At 40.3% G+C, this 24,442-nt stretch overlaps 1 protein-coding gene across 4 annotated transcripts in view; it reads right to left on the bottom strand.

Moving 5' to 3' along the window:
* Positions 1-24,442, bottom strand: part of EPHA6 (EPH receptor A6) — an 872,804-nt gene that overhangs the window by 201,508 nt on the left and 646,854 nt on the right. For 2 of the 4 annotated variants that reach the window (XM_054046132.1, XM_054046149.1), the window contains exons 7-9: positions 22,382-22,429; positions 21,795-21,957; positions 3,222-3,330 (exon numbers count right to left, since the gene is read on the bottom strand). In XM_054046132.1, the coding sequence (XP_053902107.1) occupies positions 3,222-3,330; positions 21,795-21,957; positions 22,382-22,429 (320 nt within the window). The remainder of the gene's footprint in view (positions 1-3,221; positions 3,331-21,794; positions 21,958-22,381; positions 22,430-24,442) is intronic. The other 2 variants (XM_054046139.1, XM_054046157.1) reach the window with 1 other exon arrangement.

Below are 24,442 nucleotides of genomic sequence, written 5' to 3'. Positions count from 1 at the left end.
CAGAAATTTGTGACATGGTACACTCAGCTGAACCCCTTTCACTTTAGGGGTCGCAGCATCATTCGAGTTTGGTTTGATGGTCCCTCCATTGTGACAGAGGATCTGTCGGGAAAATTGCAGTAAGTGGCACTCTGATCCCATACACTCGGTAGCAATCCACTCCATTTAGGGGCTCTCTTTTTCCCTCACTGGGTAGCCCTTTTTCCCTCCATGGGTGGTGCTGCCGCTGCCAATGGTATGCACCATGTGTAACATGCAAACGGTGATGAGCGCCACTGTCCATTGCAGCAGCTTAGTGCATGTCCAGCAGGGAGAGCTCATCTGGGTTGTAATAGCGAGTCTCTCAGTTTTTGACATGTTTTCATTATCGGTAGTTTAGGACAAAACACTGAGGAATAATTTCCCTAATGATCAAAATAAATCATACCAGGCTTTAATGCTGCATTCCCTGGAATTTAGCCAACCATCCCCCATAATTTTTGTGGCTCTAAGTCATTGCATCTTTCATTTTAATATCTGAAACTGATGGAAATGCTTCCTATTTGCTCTTAGTGGATAATCATTCACTGAAGTCACAAGCAGGTGCTTATCTCACCATGCCTCTTCAATATGAATAGACTCATCAGCAGCCTTGTGATTCGACAGTCCATCAAATTGCTAATTCTAAATAGTGAAGCAGAACACATCTGTAGGGTACCAATCCAATCTTTCACACTGAAATTTGCCTCAAATCCTATAGTAAATTGAGTATTTATCCAAAATTTTCTCACTCTGTCTTCAGAGAATAATTTCCAATGAATACTGTCTTATCACTGTGTTTAAGAGATACTTCAAATTGAATCCATATCTTATGTAATTGAAAAGTTCCATTCAGTAAGATGTTAGAAAGCTAAAAGAACCTCTGATGTTCTTAACATTAGCAAAGAGAAAGAATGAAAGTAGAAAGAATTCAAGAATCTCCACATCAATACTACTCTTATTCCATTACTGAGTTACTTTTAAGAGAGGCATTCACACTGTTTTTCAGGAATTCCACTTGATGATTCTACATAATCATTTCTTTCAAAATTTTCCTGTCTTTGTAGGCTGAATCCATCCTTATTTCCACTGAAACAATATAATATTTTCCAGTATCTACAGCAGTAGCTACTAGTAAAGATCTCTGCTTACACTCTTAATACTTAATTTGTCACAATTAGTCTTTGAAGTTAACTTCTCCCATTTATCTTAATGGAATGTTAACACCCACTGGTTCTATTGTTTTTTAGTCTGTCATGTTACAGGCTTCACAAGAGAAAAGTGCATTAATTCACATAATGACGGATATATTCACATTCAGGAGGGCTAGAACTTCCTCTGCCAACCAAATGAAAGCTTAGATTCTAAACAAGAGTGCAAATACAGTGTTCAGTTCCATGCAATCCATAGATTCCCCCTCCCTCCCAAAAAACAGGTGCGGCACAGATGGAGGAACTCAGTAACAAGTCCTCTTTGGAGATACTTCCACTTCAGTATGTTGTGTGGGGGAAAGGAGTCCACGGTTTGTGCATACACATTCCCTCCCCATGAAACAGGCTGTGGGACCTCCTACCCCTCAGGAAAACAAAAGAACCTCTCTGTGGAGTCTCCTCATGTCTCTAGAGAAGCTTTGTCTCCCTGAAGCTTTTCCTGTTTCCTAGAGCACAACCCCAGAGAAGCTGCACGACCAGTGACTCTCACTGGCTGTAGGGATCCCAGGCACAAAAGAGAGTGGAAACACACTGTCTTTTTCTTGGAAACTGAATCGGGTACAGGGCAGGGGTGATGTCTGTCCATCTGGCCCTCCCCTTTCTTGGCTGTCATACTCATTTTCTTGTGAAACCTTGGAGTGAGAGAGGGGCCACCCTGGGGCCCAGGGGTGGTGAACCACTTCCTGGTTCAACCACTGAACCAGGAAGTGGTTGAGTCCATTTTTCCACATGGGAGGGGGATACTGCTGCATGGATATTCTTTGTGGAGGATCTGAGACACATGATTCCCCACACTGGCAGGGAGCCAGGTTCTGATCTCAGTTACATCTGTGCAAAATGGTAGTAACTCCAGTGAGGTTATATGGATTTACTCCAGATTTACATTTGTGTAAGGAAGAGCAGAATCTGGTCAACAGAATAAAAGCAACTCCTCATCCAATTAACACAGTGTCCGTAGTAGATCGTGATCATCATATCAAGTGAAGCAAGCTGAACAGTCAGTATTGTATTACAAGGAAGGAAATGGAAATGGAATAAGAGAATCATTGGGTAAGTCCTAATAGGTCATCTAGTGCATCCCCTCCTAATGCATCAATGTTTGCTAAAGTAGATTTAATAGGGCTTTGTTCAGTCTAATTTTAAAAATCCCAAGCAAATAGGACTCTCACCACTTCCTTTGGGGAGACTATTCTACAATCTAATTAGTATTACTCTTAGTATGTTAATTCTAATGGTTTTCGATTAATTTTTCCTTTACTTAAGTTGATCACATTTCTCTTAGTTGTCCTCCCTCTGCTTCTGGTACCACTTTTCCGATCTATACTTAGATTAGTAAAACCATGATTCTATCACTAGACTGGACTGTTTTCATAAACAAGATATATAAAAAAATCAAACATTGATCAGGCAATAGATTTCAATAAGCATATTTTCTCTTTGTGTATTTCAATTGCTACATCTATTGTTGGATATGTATTTTTTTAAAGTTTAATACAGAAAGTGGTCACAAAAATATGCTACTAAAATAGGTTAATAGAGTACACACTGTTGCTAACTGCAAGCACACCAAATAATGAGTCAAGCCCCACCCCCAATCATGAGATTGGCTTAAAATCATGAGATTTAAAATAAAAAATATATTTGGGATTCTTTTTATTTGCTTTCTGGTTTCCGAACCTTTAGGGTGTACTTGGACCAAGTTTTCAAGCTTTTCTTGGCAAGGAGGGCTAGAAAAAATGAATGCAGCGATTCTCACCTAATCACATGACTCTAGGAGTGGGGCTTTAAACAAAACACCAAATATTAGAAGAGTCTCACTAAAATTGGGAGAGCTGTCAACACTCAATAAGGGTGACGTTTACACCATGACATTTGGACTGCAAAAGGCCCTATTCGCCACATAAGCTATGGAGTAATGATTTAACTAATGTGAGCCCACTCATTGGGATGAATTTCACCCTACATGAACTAGTACAGTGTAATATGAATTACCTCCCAGTGATTAGGAAGAACAGAGTGAGGATAACCAGGAGAGTGAATCCACCAACAGCAGCAGTGGCAATTACAAGAATCTGCCCCTGCTCCACAGCTATATCAGAAGCTGAAACAGAAACACAGAAAAGAGGGGTTAAAGTTTCGATGAGTGGGATACATGCAGAAAGGATCATAATATTCCAGCAGCCAAATGCCTGATTACTCTACGAGAACTGAAAGTTGCAATGACTTCTCTGATGGTTAATGAAGACAGTGGGTGGAATTTGCCTGTGGAGGGAAGGGGATGAGATCAACGGGCAGGTAGTTAGTTCCCTACACTGCTCCTGAAGGTGGGGAGGCGGTTTTGACAGAGAGAGATTAAAGAGGTGCCTGGGAACTGCGCAAACATTTTCTCCTCTGTTATTTGGTCCTGAAACTTCTGCTCCTGCCTGTCAACGCTTAAAAATTACAGTCAAAATAACTGGAATGTCCAGCTCCTGGAGCTATCAGCTCATAAAAATAGCCAATAATCATGAAATTTAAAATTGAGCCTGATTTTCAAACCTACACTGCATTGTCCTGTAATTATCCATATAGCATGCACGTACACTACCACATACAGATATCTAGAGAGACTCTCCATCTAGCAATGTGTACATGAAGTAGTGTGCATGCAAAGTGCACAGTTGCACACACAACTAGAGTGTGAAAATCAGGTCCCATATTTAAAAGAGCCCAATGCTGTACTATACTAGATAATTGTAATAATAATAGTAATAAGATAATAGTAAAAAATAATGCTTTGTGTTCTTTCCAAACACAAGAAAATAAAACTCATGAAGTGGAATTGGTTTATAAGGGTTTTGGCAAAGCAATTATATTCAAATATTTTAAAAATATATTTAAAATCCTAAATGGGTTGTGGCCTGGCTATATGAATAAACTGGCACTTTTTTTATATTCTGTCACAGTTGCTAAGATCACTGTGGTTTCTTGAGTATAAGCTTTACAGGATGATCAGAGGAAGGCCTATGGAATTCTCAGGGCTGGTCTACACTGGGGGAGGGTATCGATCTAAGATACGCAACTTCAACTACGTGAATAACGTAGCTGAAGTCAAAGTATCTTAGATCGACTTACCTGGGGTCCACGCGCGTTTGGGGATCGATATATCACGTCTTAACGAGACACGATATATCGATCCCCGATAAATCGATCGCTACCCGCCAATACAGCGGGTAGTGAAGACATACCCTCAGACTCTTGCAATTTGCCAGGGTCCAAGTTTAGCAAACTTCTAGACACATTGACAGCACATTTATTTAGTCAGCTTAACACTAAGCCCAATTCTGCATTCATTCTGTGGGAAAATCTTCCAGTATTGTATGAATATGGACTATATAACTGAGCCCCACAGAAGCCAGAGACAAGACTCTTATTCAGAGTCCTTTGCAGCACAGGCTCTTCAGGCTGCTAACATATTTGTACAGTTTTAACTATAAGGTGCTTTGGAGAAAGGTAACTGTAGCGGAACATGATCCCTAGCCTGCCTGTTTGCACCCCAGAAATCAGCTCCGATTCTACTGGCTGTGCATTCACTGTACCATTTGAGTTCCCTCCACCTACATCTTTATGCAACAGTACTTTATGCAACTTTATGCAACAGTCCTATGCAACAGTACTGTTTACAATATCCTCTGTGCTTTTCGTCCTCCCTTCAGGACCACAGAGGAGCAGTCTCCCTTCCCTGAGGCCTCTGTGAGACTGGACTCAGCTACCCCTATTCCTCTTCACCTGGCACTTCCTTCCTCTGCCTCTTTATCAATCTTGAGCTGATGGTCTAATTGGCTCATTAGCTCAGCCAGCCCATCAGTCTGATTCACTAATTACCTATAATAATCCCAATCAGTTTTCTTCAGGGGAACTAATAGGTGTCAGAGTGATCTGAGTGCAGACTCATCTGTTAGCTCCCTGCACTCTATCCAAGCAACAAAAATGTTGTTCTCAAGATTTGTCTGTTCTATCACTTTCTCCAACAAACATTGGGTCTAAGCAAATCACCTGAAAATATTGACTCTGCGAGTCTGATCCTATTAATTAATTATTATTATTAATATTAAACATTTATATTGCAGTAGTGCCTAGAGGCCAGTTCAAGGCCTCAGTCTATTAGATGCTCTATTAATGAGAGAAGGATTTGGCTCTATTGTCTCTGTCTCTCTTGCTCTGTAATCCTGAGGATCTTTATCAGCACCTAATTTTATGTGAAAGTTATTACCCTCCAGTACATTTCCATCTGTTCTCTATTTGTTAGTTTTTATGAGATATGTAGTATTTTGAGAATTAAGAACAGGGGCCCTATTAGGGGCCTTCTGACACTGGTAGAAATATAGTACCGGGTGTTTTAGCTGACTTCAACAAATGCAGGAAAGAGATCAACCTCAGCTTCATCAAGAAAACAAAATCTGGTTTCATGCAATTGTGCACTTCTCAGAGAGCACAACATGCAGCTCTCCTGGGGCCTCCGTTGATTCAAATGTAGGTACATCATCTGGGATCCTCTGAGGAGAAGCCTCAATACAATGTAGCCTCTTACACAGTACTTTGTGACACCCAGAATACTGTACACAAACTGTCAAAAGCCTCATAAAAATGTTGTATCCAAGAGGGAACATTTGGACTTTAAATAATATTTCTGAATGATTTAGCAACTAATAAATAGCCTGAGCTATCTTTGCAACAGTAGTCAAAGCAAATAAAAACAATAGTAATTTATGTCCACTTTGCAATAAAAACAATGTATTAAATCTCTGGCATTAGGTTTCTGTCTCTATAATTTAATGGAAATATGTACAGACAATAAATTACAATACTGCATTCAGCATCTGTGGTCATAAACTCTTCACAGACAAGTTAGATACATACATTTTTGAATGAAAGATACACTGAAACCTTTTATCAACTACTCACTAAATAGTTAAGCTCCCAAACAGTAACTAGTGATATTGTGGGAATGACTTTAGACTTTGCATCATGTTATATTCAATACTGTCATATTTACTTGGAAAAAATCAAGTTAACAAAAATGATGTGACACAAGTAACAGTGCAAAAAATAATCATTATCCCAGGTCTTCAGATCAAATGTTGAATACCATCTCTCAACTGTTGGGCCCCTGCTAAACTGCTGCAGAGTTGTTAAGCCTAGAGACATTTTAAAGCCATAACAAGAGAAGGAAATGTTAAATGAGTGCATATTGCCACCATTTGAAGTGGGGACTAGAGGACAAACTGCAGCCCTTTCAAGATGAGTTTAATAGAAAAAAAAAGGTATGCAGGAGCAATGAATTTAGCAGGTGCAGAAGGGGTTCAGATACTAACTACCTGTGCCTGGACATCCTTAATACACACTTGCTGCTAAATGGACAATCTGAAGCTTTCTTTCCTGATAACTAAAGTTCTGGGTATTGGAGAAGGATAGAGTTGATGATAAAAATTGGTTCAGTAGCCCAAATAACCATCATGCAGAAAACTCAGAAGAGCTTTAGTCAGGCTTCCTGGATCATTTCTGTTTAGTAGAACTGTTGTTTCTTGGCTTTTTAGCTAAAATGAAGTGTAATATATCAATTTAACAACATTAGTCCTCTAACCAGGACTATATCCTGCACATGGAGGGGGATGAACTCAATGACTAAATTTAGCTTTTCTGTCTTTAACCAGTATGATTCTTAGCTGGGACTGTATACTCTTAGAAAGTGATTATTTTGCTCCTCTTGTTCTCTTCTACCATGATGGCAGATATATCAGAGTCCAATATATTAGGATTTTCTTCAACTAGTCACATCACTACAAAGGGTCTCTTCAAGCCTGACTCTTCCTGATGACCTTAATTTACTTGTCAGATAAAAATGTCAAATGACAGACAAGTATAATTGGAAAATGTGGGGTTGGTAAAAACTGACAGAGAAGTAGGTAAGGCCTGTAAAGTGATGGAAATGCTTATTTTTGCTTGACGAAATCCTTGTAGAAATCAATAAAAGCACAGTGCAATGAGCAACACACACACGAAAAAGCCCACCAGGAAACACTGGCTATGGAATGGGAATATAGTAATAAAGCAAATGCAATTTTCAGTTTTCTTACAAAATTCTTGAAAGCAGAGATTAGATCAGGGCTTTTGCTGTCCTAGGCAAATTTTAGCATATGCACCTCCTTCTGTCTGATCTATTTCATCACATTCTTTCACTTTTTCAACTATATTTTAAAGTTGACCTTTAGGTTTTAAATAATAAAATCTTTTAGTTTTATCATGTCTCAGTTGTATATTTTTCCGCCCTTGCCACCTCCCTGCTTTTTTCTTCCATCACCCTTCCCCCCCATCAGCTTTGTATCTTGCTATCTCCTCTCTTCTTCTATTTCCCCTCAGTTATATTTTTGATAATGTATTACTAAATTACTATATTCTTGGTAGTGTATTATTAAATTAAACATGAATTGTTTTACAGTGCCTTTTTAAAGAGGAAATTTGGTTTCATAGCATACAAGTCACTAAAATTAGTCCAATCTCTTGCCCCTTGAGAGATGTCATTTCCTTGTAAGGCAGCATTTGTCAAAAGCAGAGGTTGTATTAGTTTGGCAAAACCCAAGTCAGCTATTCGTCTTGTATAACCACAATGAGGGATACTTCAGATCAGGTTCCATTTTTTTAAAACCTGAAGTTTGGGTGTAGGGAGGTGGGTAGATGTCTAATTCTATTTCATACACATGTGGGAAAGCTGGGGTTGGTTTTGCTTTGTCACACAATGGCCCCTCCGGATGCCCCCCCACTTAGTAATACTGTAAAGGTTCCTCCAGATCCTTTAATCAGTTCTGACATCAAAAATCTGAAATAAAAACATTTCTTTAGAATATTAGTCAATAGATGAGATCTGCCTATTTTAAGACTGTCACTGAATCATCAAATGTTATATACAGAAAGATTTCTCACCAGACCAGGAGCAGTTTTAAAGCATGGGGTTGCTAAAATAAACCTGCCACATCAAGGAGGAAAAAAAACCACACATTCTCTTCCCACTGGTAATAAGGCTGACATTATAAAACAGTTTTAGTTTTAAAAACAGCTTCTGCACAAGGAGGCTACAACTCAAAAATACTTCACGGTGGAACAGCTGTAAATTTTTCAATAGTTTACATGTTTCCTCTGGGCACAAAGGGCCTCTGAGGTGAATAGTAAAGGACATTCCTCCAGAAACAGGAATACTGTTACTCATTAAATATTTTTTTAAAAAGTCTCCTGTAAAGCTCTAGTTCAGAAATAATAAAAAGACATAAAAACATGCATACATTGGACCAAATAGCTTGAATTGTGGGGTTTGACTCAGAAGAGTACATTTTAATATATCACGGATAGGCTTAGTGGTTTGTGTGGGGGAAAGTAACTCAGGTACATGCTGTTCCAGAGCCATACAAGCGAAAAATAAATAAGGACTAGATTATGATTCATGAAGCCACTACAGGTGTGTGTGTGTGTGGGGGGGGTACCCAACCAAGCAGTCGCTGAAGACACTCTGCCTGTAGGCTGTTGACGCAGGCAGAGTGCCTTGGGGGCATTGGGGGAAACATACTCAAAAGCAGCATCTACTATCCTCTCCATAAAGCCACTCAGTACCAGCTTCTTAGGCATAATGGGTGGGACAGGGCCCTGATTATATTCCCACTCCACTCATGCATGACCTTTTAAAGCATGTAGTTCTCCGGACCTTATTAGCTAACCCCACCCACTTTCACATAGGGAGTACAAGCTCTGGCTGTTTCATTTGTAGGTCTGTGCAGTGTGGGAAGGGTATCCTGAGCTCATCTGGCCCATACAATAACAGACACAATCTATCAGTAAGTATTTATAACCAGCCAACAGAATGTATATGTCCTCCCAGAAACAAGTGCACCAGATGTTAATAGTTGTTAGCATTGGTGCTCAATGCAAGGCTTCCACTATTTTTATTGATGTTACTGCAGCATGTATATGTAGCATCTGATAACGGTTCAATGACGATTGTAAGCATCAAGTTAAGATTTTTAAATTCTCCATCATTTATTTACTAATAGTTTCAGTAAATTCTCTTGCAGCAAACAGCCAAGGCCTGTTCGGACAAAGCACCAATTACCATTGGTGTAGATAGGATTGAAACAGTCCTATACGTCATTTATGTCCTTTCCCCTTGTTATTGAGCTCCTTGCTCCAGATAATATTAGACTCCTTTCTTTACTCTCTACATAGAATATGTCAAGTCTAACCTCTCTCTCATTTTTCTGCCTCTCTCCCCAATTCCTACAACCTGACTTTCTCTCTATTGTTCCCATACATTTTATTGTTATCTACTATTCAGGATCATTATGTCCATTAAACCCGGTATCAGATTAAGCAACATTTCCTCTAAAGCTGATACCAGTACATCTCTATAATGCATGTAGCTTTCCACATCTGCAGGTTAACCCACTGCCTTGTTCTTAGCCATCATGACACCTGGGATCAGGTTCATTGCAAGGATTTCTGAAACTAGGGTTACCATTCGTCTGGATTTACCTGGACATGTCCTCCTTTTTGTGCTAAAAATAGCATCCGGGGGGAATTTGTAAAGCACTCAAAATGTCCGGGATTTCCCCCCTCCCCCGGCAGAGCAGAGCGAGCGGCTGGGAGGGCTGCAGGGAAGTCATGGGCTGGACTCTGGAGCAGCTGTAGAGGAGCTCCTCCTCCCTCCCTGCATTCTGAGCCGGCAGCTCCTCCTCCTGCAGCCCAGTGTCCCGGTCCGGCAGCACTGTGCAGGGCCAGGGACCGGGTTGTGTGTTGTGCTGGGGAGCGCAGCCACGTGTCCGGCTCGCACAGAGCCCAACACCCTGTTCTGAGCAGCAGGGTAAGGGGGCCAGGGGGCAGGAGAAGGGGCAGGGAGGTTCTGGAGGGGGCAGTCAAGAAACGGGGGGGGGGTCGGGAGTTCATGGGGGGGCTTTTTGGGGAGAGTGGAGAAAGTTTTGGGCAGTTAGGGTACAGGTAGGGGGTAGGGTCCTGGGGGGCAGTTGGGGGGGTCTTAGGAGGGGGGCAGTTAGGGGACAATGCACAGGGAGTCTTAGGTAGGGGGTGGGGTTCTGGAGGGCAGTTAGGAGCAGGGGTCCCAGGAGGGGGCAGTCAGGGGACAGGGAGCAGAGGGGTTTAGATGGGTTGGGAGTTCTGGGGGGGGCTGTCAGGGGGTGGGGAGTGGTTGGATGGGGCGTGGGAGTCCCAGGGGTCTGTCTGGGGGTGGGGGTGTGGATAAGGGTTGGGGCAGTCAGGGGACAAGAGGCAGGGAGGCTTAGGTAGGGGGTGGAGTCCTGGGGGGCAGTTAGGGGTAGGGGTCCCAGGAGGGGGCAGTCAGGGGACAAGGAACGGGAGGAGGGTTGGGGGTTCTGGGGGGGCGGGAAGTGGGAGGGGCAGGGGCGGGGCTAGGGCGGGGCTCCTCCCGTCCTCTTTTTTGCTTGCTGAAATATGGTAACCCTATCTGAAACATTTTGCTTTATACCAGCCCTCTGCTTTGATTTTCAAAGAACAAATTTAGGTATCCTCAAAATAGAGGACTAGCTAATGAGAGGGAGAAGAGAAATGGCATAGAGAAGTGTGGAAAGATTTTTAAAAAATAGGGTTGAGCAGGGAAGGGAGGAGAGAAAAATGGTGTGAAGTAAGTAAGTAAGGGGATGACATTGGGAGCCTCAGCATAGGCAAAGAAGAAAGGAATGAAAGGATACATTATAAACTGTACTGTGTTCAATCAGCAAATCTGACAGTTGGGATTTGGTACAGATTTTTCCAGCAATATTTTTGTTGCGCCCCCTTTCTGGCCAACACTCCTAGCCAGCTATTGATTAGTGCTAATTCCAAATGGAAGCTCTATGCTCTACCACATTTTTGAGTAGTCACACAATACGAATTCTACAGCCTCTCTGATTAATTAATTTTTTTATTACTCCTACAGGGTCAGACAGTCCTCTTTCTGCTTCATGCACCACCATTAATAATCATTCCAAAATTTCTAGCTGTTCCTCGTAATGATGTATCTAATTTTATCCTAAATAATTGAAGCAGCACAAATTGCATTTCAACCAGTAAACTGGAGCAAGTATGACAGTAATCTCCCACTGAAGGGAGGCTTGGTGCAATATTAAGGAAATGAAGGTTACTTGTAACTGGAGTTCTTTGAGATGACTCTGCATATTCATGCTCAGGCATAATGCGCCAACCAGTGCAGCCTAATGGTGGAGACTTCTCCAAAGTGCCCATTAAAGTACACACATGCCTCCAACTAGCCCTCTCCTTGCTGTGTCTGAACATTCTGAGGGTGAAGCTATATAAGGAAGTGCTGTGGTCTGTACTGCCTCAATTCCTTCCTCTGCTCACGCAGAGAAACCAAGATAGGACTCTGAGAAATAGGGGAAGGTGGATGGGAAGTGTGAATATGTAGAGTCATCTCAAAGAACTCTGGTCGCAAATAAGTAACCTTCAATTCTTTTTTGAATGGCTCTGCGTATTCCCACTTATGGGTAGTTTGGTAAGCCATCTGAAAACTCTGGAGGAGGGAAGAGTCCCAATTAATGATTGAAGCACAGCGCTACCAAATCAGGCATCTGTTCTTGAAGCTATATCCAAAGCATAATGTTCAGTAAATGTATGGACCGACTTCCAAGTAGCAGCCTTACAGATTTCCCCATTAGGAACATGTTTAAGAGAAGCAAAAGATGCTGCCACTGATCCAAAGAAATTAGATCTGACATCAGTAGGCACAGGAACTGCTGCTAATGTGTAACATTCAAGGATACATTGTTTTACCCATCTGGAAACAATTTGAGAAGACAGATGATAACCCATATGATTCTTACCATATGAAACAAATAATGTAGAAGGCTTCCTAAAACCTTTAGTTCTATATAAATAATATGCTAAAACGCTTCTAGGATCTAAAGTATGTAAAGCAGATTCTCCTTTATTAGCATGTGGCTTTGGAAAAAACACTGGTAAATTTATTGTCTGATTGATATGAAACTCGGATACCATTTTTGGTAAAAACCTGGGATCAGGTCTAAGAACCACCTTGTCTTTATGAAAAACTAGTAAATGGTGGGTCTGTAATCAAAACATGCAATTTGCTCACCCTTCTGGCTGATGTTATAACAATAATAAACACAGTCTTAATAGATAAGTGAAATAAAGAACACTCTGCCTAGGGTTTAAAAGGTTATATTCATAAGCAAATATAATATCAAATTAAGATCCTACGGTGGAATTGGATCTCTCAAGGGGGGGGGAATACATATTAAATAACCCCTTCAGAAACTTTTAAATCATATCATACTTGAACAACAATCTGTCACTGATCAAAACATAAGCTGAGAAAGCTGCCAAAAGAAACGTTAAAGAGAAATTAAAGACAGGCCTTCAGACTTTAAATACATCAAATACACAGGAATAGAAGCTGTAACTGGTCAGTCAGATTTTCCCTGCATCCAAGAAACAAATCTAGTCCATTTCCTCATAGACTAGAATTCAGCAACACATTTTGAACAAAGGAGGAACAAGATTGTTCAAAATTAGTCAGCGTCTGATAGCCTAGGCCATCAGATAGAGAGACTGAAGTTGTGCATGAAGAATCCTTCCATGCTGCTGGGATAACAGGTCTCAAGGCAAGTGTAGCAGTTCGTAGACCCCTTACAACATCTGAAGCAGGTCCATATGACATTGCTGTCTCAGCCAAGCTGGAGGGACCAGGATCAATGTCACCTTGTCCTGTCTTATCTTCCCCACCACCTTCTGAATTAATGGGAAAGGAGAGAGCATAGAGATGGCCTGTTCCCCAATGCATTAGAAAATCATCTGAAATAGACCAACTGTCCTTTCCCACTCTTGAACAAAAAAGACAACACTTACAGTTGAACCTAGTTGTAAACAGGTCTACAACTGGCTGACCCCAACTGGAGAAGATCTTTTGTATTATCTGATCCTTTAATGACCACTCATGCATTTGAGAACTATCTGCAGAGCTGAGCTGCCAACACATTGCTCACGCTTGCTAAATACAGGGCTATCAGATAGACATCCTGTAGATTGTACCCACCCATCCCAGAAAGTGATTGTCTCAGCACACAACACAGTAGACTGAGCACCTCCTTGCTTGTTGGCGTAATACACAACAGTAGTTTTGTCTCTCTCTCCCAGCATAACTTTCCTCCTTATATGAGGCAGAAAAGAGCTGAGAGCCAGGTGAATCACCCTCAATTCTAAAACATTTATGTGCAGATTCTTTTCCTGAGACACCCAGTGACTTTGAATGGTCAGAGAACCCAGATGAACTCCCTCATCCATTGTTCAGTGCATCAGAGGTTATGGTGATGAATGGCAAAGGAGGATTGAAAATGACCCTTTTGAGGACATTGGTTCTGTTTGTTTACTACATTAAATAATCTACATGTCTTGTGGCATGGTGACTGACATGTGAAGATTGTCCAGATTTGACTTGTCAACCTGAGCCATCCAAAATTGTGTTGGCCTCATTCTGAGACATGCAAATAGAGTGACATAAGTAGTTGCTGCCTTGAGACCCATCAGATGTAAAAAGAAATTACTTTCTGAGTCTAATGCCTATGAATCTTTTAAATAGATTGCACTATCTTCAAAAATCTTTCTTCTTGGAAGGAAAGCCATTTCTGCTACTGAGTCCAGTACATATCCTATAAAGTGGATTCTCTGAGTTGCACAGAAATTTGCCTTTTTGACTTTTAGAAGTAGCCCTAAATCTGTAAGAAGGGAAGTTGTAAACTGGATGTGAGTCAGTAGATCTTCTTGTGAAGATGATTTTATCAATCATACCCTGTTTTCTGAGATGTAAAGATTCTAAGCACTGCAGAGAGGACAAACAGCAGGACCTCGTACTGAAAGTATCTCTGTCCCACCACAAAACAGAGGTATTTCCAATGATTTGGCCAAATAGAAATATAGAAATATGTATCCTTTAAATTGAGAATTGTGAACCAATCCATGGTGAGAGTGAGGGATGATGGAGGTGTGAATTAACATTTGAAAGTGAAACATTTGGATGAATGTGTTCAACCTTCTTAAATCTAAAATTGGACTGAAATACTCATCTTTTTTTTTGCACCAGGACCCATCTTGAATAAAACCCTTGCCCCACCCCTTTGTGAACTTCCTTTGTGCTCCCATCAAAAGCAATTTCTGTACTTCCTATAGAAGAACAACTTTTGTGGGATATTCCCTGAAAATGGAAGGATAAGGGGAGTTAAAAAGAAGTAATATTTTGAACTGTAAGGCATAGACTTTCCCTATTATTTCTATGACCTGTTTGCATGACGTAATAAGCCTCTCATAGCTGATAAAATGGTCTAGCCTGTTTCCAAACAAGGGGTAGGAAGGAGCTTTGCCAGTTGGTCCAAAACTTTTGAACCTTGTGCCAGATCTGTGGTTATGTATTAAATGAAGAAGAGCATGAAGCAGATCTGCTTTGACTTTGGTCTGGACCTGAATGACTTCTTTTTCTGTTGAGACTGCCAGAAATAAGTTGTTTGCTGAAGATGTTGCTGAAGGTTCTGAGATGAAAAATATGAAGAAGGTTGAGCATAAAATGTTCTCTGGTAATGAAAACAAGGAGTAGGAGGTCTCCTAGCAGCGGAGAACTAACCCAGAGAATGAGCAGTAGATCTTGTCTCTTCTGACTTTTCCAAAAGCTCATCCATCTTGTTACTGAAAAAACCACCACCCTCAGAAGGGAGATCCTCCACCTTAACCCTAGTGTCCACAGTCAATGATGAAGACCTTAACTACGCATGTCTTCTCAAAGTAACCACAGATGCTAAGGCTCTGGCTGAAGAATCAGAAGCATCAAAAGAAGCCCTGAGAGCATGTTTTGCCACATTTTGTCCCTCTGCCAAGATAGCATTGGCTAATTTCCTCTGTTTGTCTGGTAACTCTTGCACAAACATAACCATTTTCTCCCACAGATGGAATTGATAGTGGGACATTACCACCTGGTAATTAGCTATGCTAATATCTAAAGATTAAGGAGGAAAAGCCTTCCTTCCAAGGGCATCCAATTTCTTCCCTTTTCTATTTGCTGGAGTTGACTGGTCTTGACCAAACCTAAATCTATTACTCGCTGCTGCAATCACTAAAGAATTTGGTGCAGGGTGAGTATAAAAATACAATACCCTCCTGTGGGATCTGATACAGTCTGTCTGCTTTTTAAGAAATGGGATGACAGGAAGCAAGAGTAACCCAATGGCCTTAGCAGGTTGCAAGAGACCATTCAAAATAGATAAAGACATTCTAGTCCTTGAAGGAGCACCAAGAATGTCAGATAGTGAATGCAATGACTCTTCCTCAGCAACTGAAGGTAAGTTCAAAGTAGATGCCAATTGATCCACCAAACTCAACTCCTTTTCTTCCTCAGACAATGTATCAGGCACTACTATCTGGGGTGCAGACGTACCTGGTGGTATCTGATCCAAAAAATTCTCAGCATCTGGATCCTTATCAGCTGGAACATTATTACTCCATCCACAAAGTGGATGACCCAAGAACTCATGTGGTGGAGCCCAATAAAGCCATGGAGTCCAAGATTACCAGTCTCTCCAATAGTTAGTGTCCAGGTACATCTGCCTAAGATGTGGTGGCACAAACTGACCAAAAGACTAAGTAAACCCAGCCTTGGGTGGCAAAAATCTGGAGAGTTGAGGTCTTTTGACTCTTTCATGATCCTCTTCTACCTGTGGATCCAACCTTGCATCTGCAATGGGTCTCACTACAGATAACTGCATCGGAGGATTAACTGACATGACAGGTGAGAAAGATCTGCCTGATGACCCTACAGAAGTCTTAAGAGGAGGAGGAAGCAGAGGTGGTTCTATCCTATGTCTCTTTTCAAGAGTAGGGGATTTAGACCTTAGAACTGATGAGGTCTTCCTTTTCCTATTCCCCAAGAAACTCTCACTTGGATCTAAAGAATGATCGGGGGCCAAACAGTGAACATCTTCTACTACTGTAATAATCCTCTTCGGATCTGATGTTAGTACAGGGGTTTGTAAAGACAACAGTGACAATCTTACAGATTTAGGCATCACCAGATCCAGACAGACTCAACTCAGTAATTCTGGATCATAAAATAGAACGTGGAACTGACTTGGGTCTCAACTTTGGTACTAGAGAAGATGGATCCAAATCAGATGGAACTGATAAATGTGATCCATGGCATCTGGCATTCCTGACTGTGGCTGTCTTCTCCTTTGTCTTCCTCTTTGTAATGGACACAATTGGAACCTAGGCATAGGGTCCTTATCTCCAGACTGAATAGATGGCGCCTCTGACACCCTGGCAGCTTTAACAGGAGGATATGATGAAATGGCAATGTACGGCAGAACCAGCGAAGGCACGGATCCCTGGGACTTCTCAGAAATCTTAGCCTTACTTGTTGATGCAATCAGAGGCAATATGGGCCTCTTAGTCTTCAGATCCAAAGATCTCCTGGAACCCGATTGGTTAACAGCGAGATTTTCCTTAAATAGGACCACCTGCAGCCTATTACGCCTCTCCATATGTGGTGTGAAAGTGTGATAGATGTAACACCCAGAAGGGGAGTGACTCTTGCTGAATCACTTAAGGCACCTCACATGGGCATCCAATACCGGGAAGATGGTTGGGCAGAAAGTACATCCCTTAAAGCCCGACTTCTTCTTCATCTTCTTCTGATCTGTCACCCCATAGAAACAAATCTGAAAATTAACTTAGCTGACTGTAACTACTAACAAACTATTTATACTAACACTAAAAATTTATGACAATAGACTAAAATAGGAGAAAAAAAGCCAGATCCAAAAGACCAGAGTGGTTCACTTCCATCTGGCACAAGTGGTTGGAAGGAACTGAGCTGATGCTCCCTTATATAGCCTCAGTGCCCCTTTATATACCCTTGCCCTCAGAATGTTCATGAACACTGAGGGGAGGTATAGAAAGGGGGCGCACATGTGCTCTCACAGGCACTGCTGGGAGAAGGGGCTCCTGTTAGATTGTATCAGTTGGTGCCTTACCCATTAGTGGGAATATGCAGAGCCACTCAAAGAACAATAAATTTATAAGATAATTTTAAACCTTACTGTATACTCTTACTCTATGGAGTAAATCATCTGGTTTCATTTTAATCATGAGATATTTTCCTCTCTTTTCCCCAGATAGTGGTTAATTATATTATATTACCTTAGCATTATCAAACCCCCCAGAAACCAAAACCAGCATGTTTGACAAAGCTCTTATCCCTTTAACAGCTAATGGAGTAAAAGAGGTTTGCAATGTATGTATCCACCTTGTTTCTGTTAGTCCAGGGTTTAAAAATGTTATTATTTTTCATTTCTAAAATCTCTGTGAAATTGCTTTGCATAAACCATGGAACATTTGAAACATTTAAATAAAAAGCTATAGCTTTCAATCCCAACCTGAGAGCAAAACTCCACATCCAAGTACATACTTTGATTGTGTTTATAACTATTACAAAACCAAAAACAACACAATCTATTCTATATTAAGGAAATATTTTTATGCTTGCTTTATTACTTAAATATATTTCTCCTAAAATGCTTTTATTAAATTTCATCCAATGAGTTTTCAAGCAATTTTCTCTCTTGCAATAAATTACTTCATTAGTATTCTAGATGGCTTGTCCTCATACAGTTTTTCTTCACTGCCACTGAGGGATATGTATGTATTATTTTATTATTATTAGCAGTAAATATTCATATTCTGATAGTACTGAAATGCCTCAGGTCCCAGGTGCTTGGTCCTGTACAAACACACAAAAGAAACAATCCTTGCCCTGAAGGAATTACCCATCTAAAGCAGATGTGGATTCAACACACAAGCAAATGAGCAAGGTGGAGAATTGGCAGAATTTGTTTGTTACACGTATTTTAAGTTGTTTTGTTTACTTTTATTTTTGATTTGTTTTAAACTGAGGTTAAAGGAGGGGAACTGGAAAAGAAAGAAGGGACAGAGGAATAGTCACAGGTTGTCAACTGTCTGTCTACGATTAGCAGGCTGAGTTTTGTGTGCATCATGATAGAGACAAGTCAGGCAACAATTGCTACTAGAAGGAGCTAAATGTACTTGTCTTACAGTTTAGGAAATACCATCTGCACTTAATTCTCTCTGACACCCCAAATCCCTCAGACTGCAGGAACAATTGAAGATGTGGAGAACACAACTCTAGCTTCAACTGACAGCAGTGCATCAGCCCCTTATTAATTTTGAGATATTGATTTGTCATTTTACTTTTTCTTCCCTGGGTTTTGAACTCACTCTAATGAAAGGGCTAAAGTCTGCTGCTGTCAGTGTCTTCCTCATTTGTCACAATCACATGTAATTACACTTTACACATACTGGGTGAGACTGAGTCCAGCCTTTATCCATCCTTCTCTTTTTACACCCACAATTATTTGTGGACATAACTTAGATCATCATGAAGTACTTAATCTGCTAACTAAATTAAAATGTGGTTGTAAATAACTTTGGCCATAAAATTGCATCTCTCTGTGTTCCTTCTGAAATGTAATGAATCCCCAAACTATGTTTTCATGTATGGGGCACTAATCATTTCAAGCTAACTTGTTACAGTCTGGCAATATGTTGAACACCTATTTAAGGTTTGTCCATGCCTAGACACATCCAGTATTCAAAATGCAGTTCTCATGGAGGATCAAATCATTAGTATTAGGTCTATGGAATACACCAGAGATCGGCAATGTTTGGCACATGGCTTGCCAGGGTAAGCACCCTGGCGGGCCGGGCCAGTTTACCTGCCGCGTCTACAGGTTCAGCCGATCGCGACTCCCACTGGCCGCAGTTCGCCATTCCAGGCCAATGGGGGCGGCGGGAAGGGCAACCAGCACATCCCTCGGCCCATGCCGCTTCCCGCCGCTCCCGTTGGCCTGGAGCGGCGAACCGCGGCCAGTGGGAGCCGCAATCGGCCGAACCTGTGTACACAGCAGGTAAACAAACCAGCCTGGCCCGGCCCGCCAGGGGCTTTCCCTGGCGAGCTGCGTGCCAAACATTGCCGACCCCTGGAATACGCCACCGGAACTCTGATTCACTGATTTATGCTTGAGGTCTTTCAGGGAGACTTAGGAGAAACTTAGTGATTTTAGTTTGCCCTGGATTCAGGAAAACCTTTTCATTTTAGTTCATGTAGATTCATACACCATTACATTTTGCTTTGAGTTAAGCATTTGAACAAACCAAATAATTCCTAATCTAACTCAGCTGAAACAGTCGCATGCTAATTACAGGTCAAAACAACTGAGTTCCCAATGATTTCTACTTGAAACCATCAGTGAGCCCAGATTGACTCAAAACTCAGCTCAGATTTACCAAAATGTTAGCAAGGTGGGCCTGAATTTTTGGTCTGCAGTAAAATGTGAGAGAGACATACAATATGGATATTGAATAATATTATTAGTTACAATACTTAAAATAATGTATGCATACCAATGACTCCTTTGCTGCAGCAAGCAAAACACCCAAAATAATAAAGATGTTTTCTATACATCACATAATATGCATTTTCAGAATGAGAAAACTACTAATCACAACCTCTTGGGGCATACGTGAAAAAGAAACTTCCTTCCTTTTTGTGATCTGCTTTACTCTTGGTCCTTTATCTTGAGAAGCAGGGGCTCATGGTTTTAGATACAGAGGTGAGGATTAAATCCCCACAGACAGCCTGCCCAGGAGCATCATCACAGGTGGTGGCCCTTATGGCGGTTTGAACTGCTGTAGACCTCAGACATTTGGGATGAGGTTGTCTGGCCAGAGTGAATGTAATACCACAACCACACTTGTAATGACACCACTGTCATCTGGATCTGAATGCATGAGCCATTACTTTTTCAGCTAAAGGGCCAAGGATAAACTTTTCAAAAGCATATAAATGACTTAGGAGCCTGTCACATTTTTCAAAAAAAACTTAGGCACTTTGGTTATTCATATAGCTTTATTCCTATTTTTCAGTGGTCGAACTAAAAAAGTAAAATATATATTTTGGGTCAAACAAAACGTGTTTTGTTTTCAAAATTTTTATTTTGTACCTTTTTGAAAAAATAGAAGTGAAGTAAAATTCAAAAGTTGAAGTGTTTCATTTCAAAAATGTCAAACCAAAACATTTAGAAGTATGCAGATTTTTTGAAAACCCCACTTGGTGCCTATCTGCATCTTAAGGTACTTAGATACCTTTAAAAATCTGGCCCTACGTTATTTTTGAAAATGGTATTTAACAGTTTAAGGCTTAGAGGCACTTTAGGTATTTTTACCCCAAGTCCATTAGTGTAGAGTCAGGAGCAGTCTCAATGTTTATCTGAGATATTATGTATGAAAGGGATAGCTATGAACTATTGTCTGGAGAAGCAAATTTAAATTGAATTGACATTTTAGTAACTAATTCTCTAAATTCTTAGCTTCTGAATTGCTTTTGGTTGAATGGTCACGACAGTCCCATAACCTTTGACTGGTAAACAGTTTGTCTGGATGCCATATTAAGGATCCATAGTTCCATATTGGTACAAAAGTCACTTTCCCAGAATAGTACAGAATTAGAAAACATTTTCCACTTTATCATAGGATTTCAACTTGCGATCCAGTTGATCATTCCTGGATAAATTTGAATATGTTAAATACATTCATTTACATTTTGTCAGCAATATTATATGACCCTCTTCATGAGGCTTTGGTAATTTCTTATTTATCTATGAAGTCTATTTTGAAAACATATACATTTATAAGAAGACTTCAATCTGTACTTCAGCTTAAGCAGCATGAAGTTCAACACATTAATGAGACATGGTATGGGTAAGTGGTTAATTAATGTAATTTCACTAATGAACATTTTTAATGTGGTATGTATACTAATTTTCTATCAAATATTTACAAACATCCTAACTGGGATTTTAATGATGGCTTGGGTTTCATTACAGAAGTTGTTCACAGATCTTTTTGAGGCTTTTTATATGCTTGCTTCTTACTTGGGTATTTAGCGGACTTACTGTTTGATTGGAAATAAACATAATTGTTTCCATTCCATTATTCTTAGATAATGGGAGTATTGAAAGCCAACGGATGAAAGACTCTCTGTGAGAAGATGTGAGGTTCTAGGGTCTTGCATGAACGCACAAGACTACTCTGCTGGTATCCATACCTTGTGTCTTATAAGCTCCATTTCAGGAGGATAAAAGGTGCAAAGTCTCTAGGGAAAGAAAGGGGTTGGGGTGAGGAAATCTTGCAAGGAAAAAAGAATCCTTCAATGTTCATCTCGGGCTGATTTTTATTTTTGTTGTTCCGAAGTTCAATATAAAGGGAACCCCTCTAAGGGGATGTGTGAAAAAGTTTTTTTTTTTACATTAACCCAGTGGGCATTCTGTGTTGCGTGTGTGGTGAATACTCAGCTCATTCATACTCCCAAGGTCTGACTGACTTAGAATTAGACACTACTTCTATGGTAGTCACATTTGTCCCTTCCTTAAGACTTACTTTCATCTCCAGTTTCAAATTCAAACTTCTGGCTATAGCCGCTGTATCCTGCTGCAGTCCTGACTCTGATATGAAATATATACTTGGTGGCTGGCTTGAGACCTGTGATGATAACACTTGGAGCCTTGGACCTTGTGGAGGAATAGCTGAGCTGCTCATGCTCCTGATGGACAGAAGAGGGGAGAAATGATATCAAGTTGAGTTGTGCAAACTTTGTAATAACAATAGTCCAAATAGAAAGCTCTGCTTTTTTTCTTATGAATGTAAAATTTTTTCATAAAAGGAGGTGCAGGTATGAATTCTGGTACTCTGATATTGTGCTATCATCACAATGTATGACATGACGTTAGATCAGAAATATTTTAAGAAATTTTGCTTATTCTTTCATACAATGCATATTGTACCTTTGTGATTTGGGTTAGTAAATATACTGTAGTCAAAATAATATAGTATTAATACATGACTACATTCACAGAAAATGGCAGCTGAAATGGCAGCTACATATTTTGCACAATGGACAAATTAGAAGTTCAGTAAGTACTAGTAAAGTGTAAAGATGTGGGAGTATTCAAATACCCGCTACTCACTTCTACCCGCAGGTAGTGCCAAAATGCCGGCGCTATCCGTGGGTAGGCCTGTAGGTAAAAGAAAATATAGATTAACTTTTTTTTAGTTCGAAAACTTCTAGCATGGTTCAACTGCTTTGTTGTTGCTGAACTTAATTTTTCTCTCTAGTTAGCTGTAATGTGATTGTATATAAATTCCCTGGCACACTATAATGAAAAACATTCTTTGCAGAATTGCCATGTTAAGTATTTTCCAGACGATTCTGGGAGTTGTTGAGAACCCTCAACTCCTACTGAAGTCACAGGGAGTTACAGGTGCTCAGCACCTCTCAAGATCAGGTCTTTAGTAGAAAGGTTCACTCTATCAGATTGCTGCATAAACTCAGTAATAAGTAGTTTTGCACACAGAGAATGCTGGTGATAGTTCCATATTTTTAGGACACAGTGAGGGTGTGATATAACAGAGCAGAGAGTTATTTCATTAGTTACTGCCATTCCATAATTCAGTAATCTGTAATATTTTACACAATGCCTGCAGGTCACCTTTATTGTGCTAGAGAATGTCTCATCTACAATTCAGGCTGAAGCAGAACTGTTCATACTCTTGATAATATAATAGCAGTACTCACAGGGCACCACAAATGTATACATGCACTGGTATTATGCTACATGCTATATTAAGTTATTCAAAAGTTGTTTCTAGCTTGTTAATGTGGAGAAGATGCAGCAGGGAAAAGAGCAGCTTGCAGTTACAATGCAGAAATTTACTACTTTTGAGCAATATACATATGCTTTTACATGAAGCAGGACATGGCAAACATATTAAGCCAGATTCATCCCTGATGGAACCTCACTGAGTTCAGTGGAGTTACCCCAAAGATGAATTTAGCATCAATGCTTCCACTACAGCAAAATCAACTAACTAAACCACATCAGGATTTCACACAGATAAGTGTTGGTATTTAGGGTTGGGGAAACATCAACCAAAATTTAAGTTTATTACAACCAATGCCCACTGTTCAAATTCTGGAGATAATTTGAGAAACTGTACTAAGAGAAAATCCTCAAGTTGCTACTTATTTAAAGCAGACTGTTATTAAATTTTGAAATAACAACCAATGCTACATAACATAAAAACAAAATATGTAACGTAAAATATATATGTACATATGGAGGGAGAATACAGATAATACAAATAAACAACAGAATTTTAAAAACTGATAGAATGGTACTCTATGGTATCAAAAGGCAAAAGGATTCTGCTAAATCTCACACACATTTTAACCATTTTACTTAGGTCAATTTTGTGACCCCTAAACTTCCATTTTCTAGGAAGTTTGACAAAATTGTTTATTTTCCCTTCAAGAGAGGCAAAAATGCTAATTTTGTTTTTCAAAGCTGCAGAATAGAGTCACTTTTTGTTTGATTGGAAAAACAGTAGTTCCTCTGTACCAGCTTAGGTCTCTGGTTTTTAAGGCCTGTGATGATAACACACAAAGCATTGGCTACCAGGGACTCTCTCAGCTTTATCCCCAAGGACATGGAGGAGTTCAGTGGACAATATCACATAGTAATATTATGTATTGTCTTTTCCAAGAATTTCTGAAGGGCTTGAGGTACATGTGGGTGGGGAGCAATAGAGCAAATGTTGTGCCCTGATCTGCCCTGTCCACAAAGCATATGCTTGCACGGAGGAGCACAGCATTACAGAGGGGCTTTTGGAAGAGTCCATAATAGGGGGGAAATAGTGCTGCGGAAATGTCAAACCCTTTTGCAGGGAGAGATAAAAGGCATGCACATGGTCTCCCCTCTGTATATGGATCAGGGTCAATATGCAACAAGTATAGTGTTCCTTCATGTTAACAGTAATACTTCACTGTAGTTTTCAGGCAATTTAGGATACTTATCAGAAACGTATTTAGGGAGAACACACAGGCTGAACGTGTGAAGCCTGAGTTAAAGAGGTAAATACAGTGTAAACCAGAAAAGTACTTAACGCTAGCTCACAACCAAAAATATGAAGTTATGGGCCTCTAAGTGCTCCTCTCCATAACAAATTTAACTTGGCCAAAATATACAAGG

The sequence above is a fragment of the Malaclemys terrapin genome, chromosome 1, assembly GCF_027887155.1.
Source record: "Malaclemys terrapin pileata isolate rMalTer1 chromosome 1, rMalTer1.hap1, whole genome shotgun sequence".
Taxonomy (NCBI): domain Eukaryota; kingdom Metazoa; phylum Chordata; order Testudines; family Emydidae; genus Malaclemys; species Malaclemys terrapin.
This window is presented reverse-complemented; position numbering and strand designations above follow the sequence as displayed.